This window comes from Coturnix japonica, chromosome 27 (genome assembly GCF_054131305.1).
Source record: "Coturnix japonica strain WE chromosome 27, WE-NBRP24, whole genome shotgun sequence".
Taxonomy (NCBI): domain Eukaryota; kingdom Metazoa; phylum Chordata; class Aves; order Galliformes; family Phasianidae; genus Coturnix; species Coturnix japonica.
This window is the reverse complement of record NC_140689.1, coordinates 6810469-6822506: the sequence shown is the minus strand read 5'-3', so window position 1 is coordinate 6822506 and position 12038 is coordinate 6810469. Positions and strand designations below refer to the sequence as shown.

Below are 12038 nucleotides of genomic sequence, written 5' to 3'. Positions count from 1 at the left end.
AGGGTTAGGATTAGAGTTACATTGTGGGTTATTGCTGTTATCTTTACAGCTCCTGTGAGGGTTGGGGTCTGGGTCAGGTGTTTAAAAAATGAAATGAAAAAAGCATAAAAAAAATATATTGAAAGCTTCAGATTTCATTAATCTTTGTGGAAATCATATAATGTGCAACTCAGATCTACCTCTTCGTGCAGTGACTGCCTGTAAATTTGCTAGAGCCTAATATAATATGGCCTTGTGCTTTCCGCTAACTCACCTTCATTTCATTTTCATTAAATTTGCTTGTTAGTCAGATTTTGGTGTGTGGATATTTTAAAACAATCTGACATTGGCAAAAAATTAAAAATAATAATTAAAAAAATGCACGACAGAATCAATTGTATCAATTTTTATAGATAAGATAAAGAAGAGCAGTTTCCCTTAGTTTTCTGTGCCTCTTTACTTTCTTACCCTCTCCCCTTGTGTGAGAAACTCTCAAAGTCAAAGATTTCTAGTTAGGCAAAGATGGCAGCGATAGCAGCAGTGCTTATTCATTATTGCAATACTGCGCGCACATCCCCTGATGGAAAGGGAGAAATTGCACACCAGTCAGTGAAATCAATTCTGTTCTGTGCACTAAACCCAATGCAGGTGATGCTCTCGTGGCTCTCATTGGTTGAGCATCTCAGGCTCACAGACTCCTCGAGACTGTTGCTAGGATTAATTTCCATATAAGGTCAATTACCAACCTCTTGTTTTTAGGTCTGCCTTGTACTTTTCTGTGGAGAGAGAAGGGCAATGTTTCCAAAAGTCAGTACATTCATTCTGTCCTGTGCTGGGCTCTACCCACCCTGTGTATTTATCTTGTGCTTGTCTCAATTCTCCCCATGTCAGAATGCCCCCAGTCTGAACTTAACTCTGTTCAGCAACTTTCTTGGTGGAAAAACTACTTATACAGCTGTTTTACAAGAGGGTTATACATTCAGTTAGGGCCTACACTATGTACTGAAAATACTGGAAACCTCCACTGCAAAAACACAATCTACCTCTCCCATCTGTGCAGCCTTGCAGACCCAGAGCATGCCAGGTTATTTCTGCTTTCATAGCATTTGCATGCTGTAGGGTGAGCAAAAGGTTCTGCTGCTTGATTCTCCTGCAAGAGCTGCCTACCGGCAAATGGTTGCAGGGATGGAGGATGTGACAGAAAGCATTTGTCTCCACAAGAGCAGAGTTACATTCAGTGCAGAGAGTGTGAGAGTCAGGTTGGTGTGGAAAAGCACTGACACGCTGGGGATGATGCAGTGCTCACGTGTCTAAAACTCACAGACATTACTGTCAGAAGGATGGTGCTGTGTTGTGCTTCTACCTTTGGCAGCCCCTGGAGAAATGCTGTGGCACACAGAACACCTTTGTATTGCACTGACTGCTGCCATGCAGCATGGATTTAACACACCAAATCCAGAGGAGCATGACGGCATCTAACTTCCCTGAGAAAAACTACTGTAGCTGAAGAGATGAGGAGGCAGCTGCTCATCTGCAGAACAAGCAGTACTGCCAGACATTGGGCCAGGTGAGCACCTCCTGCTGCAGCGTGATGATGACAGGGCTGGAGATGATCTGCAAAGCCAGCTTAAAAGTGGGAAACATGAGTCAACATGGCAGGAGGACAGAGCTGTTAGGGAGCAGCCAAGGCATCAAAGAGTATCAAAAGGCTTTGAAAAGTATCACAAAGCAACAGCCAGGAAGACTGGGATTATCATGAGCAGCAACCTGGATGCTAGAGATTATTTGCTCCCATACAAAATGGTAGAGATCTTGCTGCAGACATCCCAAAGCCAGGCAAAATGGGAACCCAGAGCTCTGCCTGCACGAACCCCACAGCCATAGCGTTGCAAGCTGAGCTGCCTTGCTGTTTGTTGCATTCATCCCAATCCCTGTGAATGAAGACTCAGAATGCAGTCAAGGCGATGACTGAGCATGAGAGTGACTTTATTCAATAAAAGACAGGAGGGCTTGAGAGGTCAAGGGTGAAGATGGGACTCCTCTTGTCAAGATGAGAGTGGCTCAGAGCTTGTGCTGCTGCCTGGTGGCTGGGACTGGCAGCCTGACTCTAAGTCCCCATCTAAGATGCTCAGCTTCACCTCACTGATGCTGACCTGCTCCTGCATGGTGGTGCTGCTGCTGGGGCACTCGGGCTGTGCTTGGGATGGGCAGCACTGCAAAGGCGCTGGGTCACAATCCAGGCAGGTGACTGCTGTGTCTGGCAGGCTCAGGTCAGCATCTTCAGCAGAGCCAGTAGATATGAGAGCATGAACGTGGATGAGCCCCTTGTGTCCATCACTGTTACCATGTGGAAGGCTGTCATCCGAATTGCAGCGATTCGTGCTTAATAAGAACTCTCCATTGATGGAAACACACTGCACATCACTACTTGGTTTGGATCTTTGGGTTTGACAAGGGCTCGAATCACCTAGGAAGGCATAGAAACACAAGGGTTAGTGTCAAATGTTTGCAAGTTGAATCATGAAAGAGGTTGTTGATACTTGGTAATAGAGTGGCGGCAGGAAGAAGCAAATAGGCTTCAAGCAACAGAGCCACTGTCTTGAAAGTGATCCTCATGCAGGTCCAGCTTGTGTGTTTTTTCACTGTAATCCGCTTCTTTGGGTCTACCTAGTGGGCAGCAACACTGGAGCTGTTACTGATATCACTGAAAAGAAATGGAGACAATTGTTCTATTCCTAAGAGCTTCAAGGTGCCTAGAAGCACAAATAGAAACCAGCGGTATTTCATCACTTCACCAAAAGGAAGGTCAAACACCTGAGCTGTGAAGAGCAGTTACAGAACCTATGCATAATATCACACCAGGCATAGTTTGTTCTAACAACAGTTATGGTACATAGTCCATTTCCTTCAATATTCCCAAAATGAAATGATGTGGAGCATTACAGGGAAAGAAACACTGCACACAGACACTATGACCCTGATTATACTCAAGCAGCAGACTTAAAACAAGTCAGAGTTTTAGATTCCAGGATATTTCAGGACCTATCATGTGTGAAATTCAGTTACACAACAGTGCCTAGGTGCCTGCGTTTCAAGCAACTTTCAGATCACAGCCATGTAAAATAAAAACAAATTCAGTGCAGTAATAGCAAGCCTGTACCTTAATACCCATGAGATTATCCATTTTTTACTGCATTCTGACTAAGTTCTAAAACTTGCTCATCCCAGTTCACTTCAGCAAGTTCCACCAGTTCAAGCAACGCAGTTCTGAGATCCTGTGTATGTTATGCAGATAGAATTGAACAGTGCAGAAATAATCTCTGACAGCTTTAAGAGCTCCGTTCTGCTTACAAACTCTCAGTCCAAAACTATTCTCAGTTTTAAGGAAATGAACACCTGAAGCAGTTGGATCATCTGCCATTTGCCGCATTCTGCTTCTTGGCATCATGATTAGCACAAAGGGTTTTCTGCTGTCCTGCAGAGATGGACAAAGTCCTGCTTACAAATGGACCAAGTTTCAGTGTACAGCAGAGTTTGTACCAGACTAAAAAGCCACGTCATTCAATTCATGTGCTCAGGTTGTTATGCACTCCGAAAGGAAACAGAACTAACTGTTGGATTCTGAAGGCAATCTGTGGGGTCCTACATTACCTCCTGATTCTGGAAGAGGAAATTCTAATAGCAAATGCAGAACTTTGCTCTTCGTAGACATGAGAAGAGATGACATATAGGAACATTGATTTCTGGGAAATCAAATGATGTGTCTGTATTTTTACTACAGATAGTATAGGGAGCAGCCATTTGAAGAACCAGATACAAAAAAATCCAGCCCATTGGCAGGAAAATACTTCTCCTTAAATTCTGTATGCTATTATGGTATAGAATAAGGCTACAGTGCCACATAGGCCAACCAAGCGTAGAACCAAATCCACAAAATACTGGTAGACAAAGCAGCAAAAACAGGGACAATATTCAGCAGACAGGCCTTTCTACCCACAGCTCAGCATGTTCTGCCATCCGAAAAGCAAGGCCTCTTGTCAAGCTCAGCTATTTCCCTTCTCAGTGTATTCTAGCACCACTGATACCCACTGGTATCCTCCTGTAGAGTGCCATCATATTGTCATCATCCAAAGGAAAAACCCACACAGCAGAGCATACAGCACTACACCCATGCTCCAAATATCTGCCTGAAAAACAAAAAGACAAGCTTACAAACCTGAAGCACCTCAAATGGCTTCCTGACAGACTGGATTGTCTGCCCTTGCTAAAGCCCACACATAGCCCATGAAAAGCTGGCTCTTTCCCTCAGGAAAAAAAAACCTTATCGTCCCAGAGAAAGCATATAACCCTCATTCAATTGTTCTTCCACTCAGCTTAGAGCACTACTAAAACCAGCATCTTCACCTTAGCTCATCACACTGCTGCAGTTCCTTTTACAAGGATTTCACTGGCAAAAATGAAATCAAAGCCGTCACAAGGGATTTAGCACAGTTACGTGTTACTGGATATGAGAGCTGTCAGCACAGTCACCTGTCAGGCTTTGCTGCTGTTCTATTTATGTATCGGCACAACAAGGTTCAGACACCTCACAGTGCAATTCTCACTTTGACTGTAAAGAAAAAGGAGGGTTGAAAAGCAGCGTGTGGAAAACAAAGAAACAAGAATTAGAACAACAGTGGGGCCATGACACTTGTAGGAATTGCTCCGCCTTTAACAGCAGAGCGATTCAAGAAGTACGAGGGCATCCCAAACCAGACCAGTTTGGACAGATTAACAACTGCAAGTAGTGGGTTCCAAAATTCCAGACATGAAATCAAAGCTGGAAAAACTCTTTGCATTTACATCTCTCAATTTTTAGTACATTGTGCATTACAGTGCAAACAACTCTTCACATACAACTTGGAATCTAGAGACAAGTCTGACGAAACAGACTGCACAAAAATGATGGATAATTAACAGAGCAAATTGCTCTTTCAAAAACTTAGTAATAGAAAGAGATCTCTGAAGTTGCTGTTCTGTAGAGCCCCAAAGCAGTCGCTTGAGACAGTTCAGGATTAGCTTGAGACAAACCAGCCAGCTGTGTGAACTGAGACCAATTGCACTTTTCCAGTCTGTGGCCACTGACAGCTTCTGAGAGCTACCAAGCAATGCAACCTAGCAGAATTCAGAAGGGAAACCAAGAGAGCCTACCTGAGCTCCATTGCCTTTAAATGCTCTGTGGAGACATTTGGGTGATTCTGCATGGCTGAAGCAACTCTTTATTGCTTTGTATTACTGCAATCATCTTGCTTGTTTTAATGTACGTTGAAATGAGGTGTGTATTATGGCAGTGTATAACCAGTGGGAATAGCTATGAAGAATACAAAATGAACAAGCTAAGACAGAAAGTGGAGAGCGGAAGTTATTTGAAATCTTCCCTTTCCCAGAATGTAGTAATCAAGCAAAAGTATTTACAAAGTCCAAGAAAAGGGGGATTGAGTTCAAACGAGGGGACAATCTAAGGCTTAACTTTTGCAGAGGGGCTTGGGTAAGCAGGATGTCAGGTCAGATGAGAAAAGAATATTTTGAAACTCCACTGTCAGCGTTATGGGGAACACTGGGCAAGGGACCAGCTGGAAACGGTTGCAGGCTGAAGTCAACGCACAGTTTGATGAACAGCTGTGCGCTTCCTGCTGGATTGTGGGCTTCTGAGAACATCCGACCCCGACAGCTCCAGAAATGACTCAAGAAGGAGGACAGACAGAGTAACTGCATGTCCTCAATTCTTTTAAGGTTCATGGAGAGCCTGGTTCATTATGTACAGTGCATCTGGGCTACACTAAGAAGTTACAAGCTGAAGAGGAATTGATTTGAATAATGACATTTTAGTAAAGAGCATTACAGTATTTTAAAAAAAAGGAATAATATTTAATACATTACACTTATAAAAACCGATTAAAAGAAAACAAAACAAAGAGTTTGCAACATTAAAAAGCTGCATTATATGTCATGAATTCCAATAGACGAGCAATTCACTGCCTTTAAAACACATCTGGTTATCACTTCCCTCATAGCATTCTTGACTTCGTGGTTCCTCATGCTGTAGATGAGGGGGTTTACTGCTGGAGGCACGACTGAGTACAGAAGTGCCACCATCAGGTCCATGGATGGGAAGGAAATGGATGGGGGCTTCAGGTAGGCAAAAAAGCCAGTGCTGAGAAACAGGGAAACCACGGCCAGGTGAGGGAGGCACGTGGAGAAGGTTTTGTGCCGTCCCTGCTCAGAGGGCATCCTCAGCACAGCAAGGAAGATCTGCACATAGGACACAACTATGAAAACAAAGCACCCAGAGGCTAAAATGACACTAAAAATGAGAAACACAACTTCCCTGAGATTTGATTCTGAGCAGGAGAGCTTGAGGATCTGGGGGATTTCACAGAAAAACTGGTTCACAACATTGCCTTGGCAGAGAGGCAGTGAAAACGTACTGGCAGTGTGCAGCAGGGAATAGAGAACCCCAGTGCCCCAGGCAGCTGCTGCCATAGTGGCACAAGCTCTGCTGTCCATCAAGGTCCCGTAGTGCAGGGGCTTGCAGATGGCAACGTAGCGGTCATAAGACATGATGGTGAGAAGGGAATACTCTGCTGACATTAAGAAGGAAAAGAAAAAGAGCTGTGCAGCACATCCTGTGTAGGAGATGGCCCTGGTGTCCCAGAGGGCGTTGGCCACGGCTTTGGGGAGAGTGGTGGAGATGCAGCCCAGATCGAGGAGGGCCAGGTTGAGGAGGAAGAAGTACATGGGGGTGTGCAGGCGGCGGTCGCAGGCTACGGCTGTGCTGATGAGGCCGTTGCCCAGGAGGGCAGCCAGGTAGATGCCCAGGAAGAGCCAGAAGTGCAGGAGCTGCAGCTGCCGCGTGTCTGCCAACGGCAGCAGGAGGAACTCGCTGATGGAGCTGCTGTTGGGCATCTGCTGTTGTTGGGCTTGGAGTCCTGCTCAGAGTGCAGAAGATAATGACAAGCCCAGACCATTCTCAGAGACACTCCTCCTGCTATAATATGAAATGTTTTCATTCTCCTACAACAGTGTACATTTAGCACCATTACTTGCATTTAATTTCATGTTGTTCAGCATTTCTTAAGCAGAAGCTGTATATGGAGCTCTAACCTTCCTCTTATTTTCTTATTCCTTCTCCCTGGATATTTTCATGTGCTTCATGTCTCATATCTTTAACCCAACTGCTCTTAGAGCCCCAAAACAGCCTCTGTGCCATTCTGTGTAAATTCTAAAAAGCGGCCTGCTTGCAGGTTAATTATTCATGTCTACTGAAAATAGGGATATTTTCAATTGGTTCCATCCTTCAGGAAATGTGATACTGAGAGCACATCATGTGTGACTGTTCTCAAAACAAGCAATTGATTGAAGAAAAATTCTCAGAGCTGTGACAGCCCCTTTTACATTTCTGCCTCCAATCCTTTCTGCATTCCCCCAGAACAGGAAATTGAAACCCGCTGCATTGGCTCTGCTCTTGCAAAGTACCCTCAGAAACATACTGTTGTGCAGTGGAGCTGTGATCCCCTGCCCCAGGCAGCAGCTGTGGCAGCACAAGCCCTGCCGGGGGCTCCTTCCCCCCACCCGTCTCCCCGCAGCGCCCTGGGCAGCTCCCCGGGCAGGCTGAGTGCTGAGCCTGGCAGGCGGCAGAGTCCCATACCCGGCACACAGCCCCTGGGGCACAGCAGGGACCCTGCTCTGCAGGACAGCCCTGGGCACCCGCCTGCAGCCCCGGCTGCACAGCCTGCAGCCGTGCTGGGACATGCAGCCCTCAGGGCTGTGATTTCATACTGCAGTATGGAAGCCCTCAGCTTGAGCAGAAGGCTTTTTCCACAGTATAGAAACATGCAGTGCCTGCATCCAGATCTGCTATGGGATATCCCAAATTAAGTTGACCCTCTATGAAAAGCAGCTCATGGTCTGCATTGAAACTTACCCTGTCATGGTCTGTGAGCAATGCTCCTGCAGAGAGCTCACAGCCCGCCTCACACCACACACATCCTGCAAGCTCTCTCCAATTTCTCTCCTCTCCTTCTGTCACCTGCAGGCTGTGCTGTGCACAAGAGCTGCTCCTGGGCACAGCTGTCTCTCTACATCTCTTCCCACTTTTATGAGCTCCCTGTGTCCCAGGTGCCAGGACAAGCAAGCAGCAGATTATGTCATTTTTATCCTTCCCACTCGTCTCCCCTGACACGTCCCTGGGTCTTCATGGCCAACAGCTCCTGAAAGACAACAGCATCATGACTGTGCTTTGAAATTCGCTCAATTAACCACCACATGTCCAGTGGTCAGTGAGTGACTGGAAACATATAGCGAGTACTACCAGACTTCATTTGATGAAGCAAAAAGGGCACCCAGACAAGGACGGGAAGGTTTGAACTTTCCCTGTGCAGGGCAGTGATCCAGCTGAGGCAGTGCAGGAGTCTCATCCCTTGACAGAAATCCTGGAGCTGAAATGGGATTCAGCTCCCTACACACCCACAGGAGCTGGGATTCCTCTGGTTCAGTTCAGAAGTGCACAAGGAGTTGCCTGCATGTGAGCTCCTGCTCTGAGTCCTCGGCCCTTCAGCTGGGAGGCAGCTGCTCACACACAGACACTGGGTGATGCCCAAGGTGCCTGGGCTGCTCCTGATGTGTGCCAGAGCTTGTAAACCATGTGGGAAATCCCTGAGATAGACACCTCCTTCCTGGGCATCAGCTGAGGGCCAGAGAGGGGATAGCACTGGCTGTCTGGTGAATTCACATGCAGCTACAAGAGCAGCACAGGGCCTTCAGCAAAGCCATGACCATGGTGTGTCCGTGCTGCTACGTCACCTCCAAGACCCACGATCGGTCTAATGTTTGTGTGCCACCTTCTGCACACTGATACCATAGATGAGCTATCCAGTCAGGCTATGTACAGTGATGCTTTCCAATTAGGATGTTTACTTCTGTGGTATTGCACTAGTGGAAACACCAACAAACAGTAAGCTAGAAATCTTGATAGAGCTGCAGGCCTGAGCTCCTGTTTGGACCATGGGGACACAGTTTAATGGCTTCCACAACTGCACTGTAGCACAAGGGGGATACAGAGTCTTTAGGATGGATGGGCGAGGAGACAAAGAAGGGTGAATGCCCTCTGTGAGAGTGAACTGAGCTCTGTCTGGGGATGGAAGAGCAGACAGGTCAGAGCTAATGGAAATGGCCAACAGAGGAGACCATCAGTGTCTTTTCCTGTCTTCCTGATCAGGGAGAGTCAATGGAAGGTGCCCTCTGCAGACAGACTGGAATCTGATGTTGTCTGTCCCTTGTCCCATTTGGTGGCCTTTGTCACTCCATTATCTGTGGCAGGGACAGCACAGCAGGGCATGTGCCATCCAGCAGATCCCTGGAGAGCACAGATGGCAGCTTCTTGACCAAGCCATGGAGGAACCAAAGAGGAGAGGTGCTCTGCTGGATCTCATACTTTCTGTCATGGAAGGACTTGTGGGAACTGTGAAGGTCAAAGGGGCATCAGGCCATGTGCAAGATGCAAATGTATCTCTTTTAATTTATTTATTTATTTTGAGGCTGTAAGCTTAATAGTTGATCATAAATGTCAATAAAACTGAAACAAATAATTGAAGACAAAGATGGAAATCAATGAAAATGTGTTAACCCTTCTCAACATGAGAAATTCTCATGAGTCTTGTTCCATTTTAAGTTGTATATATGAATCTTTGAGGTGATTTGATGTCTTTTTTTTTCTTTTACTGAAACTGCAATGTTTTCCAGAACTGTGTTCGCTGGACACAAATGCCTTCAGATTCAGAGACACAGACAGCAGTGCCAGTGCCAATGCCCTGTGACTATAGCCCGGTGCCCAGCACTACTCTTCCCTGCTGCCTATTTGATGTGTCTCATCCTCCAAGTTTTTTCAGCTCTCCTAAAGAAATGGCCATGGTTAAGGGCATGTTTTCAGCAGGCCATTTGGGCACACACTACTCCCACTGCCCTCCAGATTTCTCCATCCCTTGCTCTTTTTTCAGTCAGATACCTCCCAATTATCTGTCTGATTTCTGACTTTTAGGGGGATTACTGGAATTTGTTCCATCTCCCCAAAGTCTGATGGAATGTGTTGTCAACTCCTTCACTGTGATTTGATCTATCCCTTCCTATCTATTCTTTTTCTTTTTCTTCTTATAATTTTTCTTTTTCTCAATCACTGTCTCTTTTTTATTAAGGCACGAAGTCTGAAAGATGTTCATTAATGTCAGTAAAAGTGTAAAATAGAGTTGGAGACAAAAATAGAAATCAGTGAGAATATGTTAACTCGTCTCAATGTGTGAAATACTCACAAGTCCTGTTCAATTTTAATTGATACCTCTCAACTACCTGGCTGATCTATCCCAGGGAGATTACTGGAATTTGCTCTATCTACCAGAGTCTGATGGCCTCTGTTGTCAACTCCTTCACTGTGATTCAATCTATCCTATCCTACCTCAGTATAAATCATTTCTTTTAAAAGTATTCCATATGAAAGACAAACTTCAATAGATGCAGCTTGAACATGGCATGCAGTTGATCACTGTGTTTTACTGTTCATTCAATTGCATCACCTTTCTTTCCATTTGCTGGCCAGATAAAAAAGAGAAATCTTTCCTTTTCCATGTGTAGCTGGTTCTCTGAGGAAAGCCAGTGGGAGTTGGTGCAAAGCAGTTTTAACACTGAGTGGATGAATGCAGAGGAGAAGAGTGATGTGAAGAAAAGTGATGCAAGTCCCATAGGTCCATTGTGAGCAGAAATTGGGTAGGGAGGTTGAGAAGGACCTTTGTCAACACAGTAACAGTACAGAACTCATTGGGACAACCTGGATTGGTATCAGTTGCACAGTGCTGCTTTAAACCCAGCTATAAATAAAGAGACAATAAATTTATAATGGATTCTTTCTCTTTAAGCTCTCTGCAGATATCCCTCCTTTTTGCTGAACAAGTTCTGATAACCTGAAGAAGATAACAAGATGGCATAAAACACAGGAGATTCTTTAGGTTATAATTGCCCCAGGGCGCATTTGATGCTGAGTCGATCAACCTCCAGTGCAGAGAGAAGTTTGCACAAAGTGCTCAACAAGACAAAGTCAGAAGTAACAGTGAAGTTTCTTGGAGTATTAATGGGCCCACTGAGGAACATTAACAAGCAAGCTTCCCAAGGGACTTGTTAGAGAAGATAACTGGAAGCCATGACTAAAGACAGGCAAAGGCACTGGCATGCTAAGAAACCTCTCCTTTGCCTTACGAAGCAGACAGGTCAAGCCCTGATTACAAGACCAGTGGTAGAGAGATCCTGTATCTCATGTTGGCTCCGGGCATTTCCTGGGGCAATGGGTTGGAATTTTGTATGATGTTAAATGATAGACATGGGGACAGAAGATCCCAGGCTCTGCATGGGGTGCAAGGACGCTGTGAGGTTCATGTCCCATATGAGACCTATGTTTCATCGCAGGATGTGGGATGTGAGAAGGGCCCAGTCTGAACAAGCAGTCAATCCCTGTAAAACTCTGAACTTCAGATCTCTCAGTTCCAGTGCCCTCCTTTGCACATTCTCCCAGAGTTTGATGTCCTTTATGTTCTGCGGTGCCCAGAAGTGCACCTAGTGCTGCTAGTAAGGCAGTAGCAATGCAGAGCAGAGAGGGATGATCCTTTCCCTCACCCAGCTGGCAATAAGTTGCTTCATGCACTCCAGGGGACTGTTGTCTTTCCTGGCTGCCTTGGCACACTGCTGACTCACATTCAGTGTGATGCTGACCAGCACCCCAACCCTTTCCAGTCAGAATCCTCTCCAGTGTCCCATATCCAGTCAGTGTGTATGTCCAGCGTTGCCCCTACCCAGGTGCACAGTCAGGCACTTGTTCTTGTTATACTTTATGCACTTGGTGCTTAGTACCAACTGGTACCCACTTCTCTGACTTGTCCACATCTCTCTGCAAGTCCTCTCCACCCTCAGTGGAGGCAACAGCACCTCCTCATCTGGTCTCATCAGCAAACTTGCTCAGAACGTCTTCTAGTCCTGCATTC

General features: G+C 45.8%; 1 protein-coding gene across 1 annotated transcript; it reads right to left on the bottom strand.

The window, feature by feature from the left end:
• Window positions 1–5958: 5958 nt before the first annotated feature.
• Window positions 5959–6924, bottom strand: LOC146756436 (olfactory receptor 14J1-like). Its single transcript, XM_085524555.1, has one exon. It carries the CDS (start codon window positions 6922–6924, stop codon window positions 5959–5961), a length of 966 nt encoding a protein of 321 aa, XP_085380681.1.
• Between the last annotated feature and the right edge of the window lie 5114 nt (window positions 6925–12038).

What these genes read in the sequence shown, in the direction of transcription:
- LOC146756436 (XM_085524555.1), bottom strand. Translation starts at nt 6,924, where the DNA reads ATGCCCAACAGCAGCTCCATCAGCGAGTTCCTCCTGCTGCCGTTGGCA.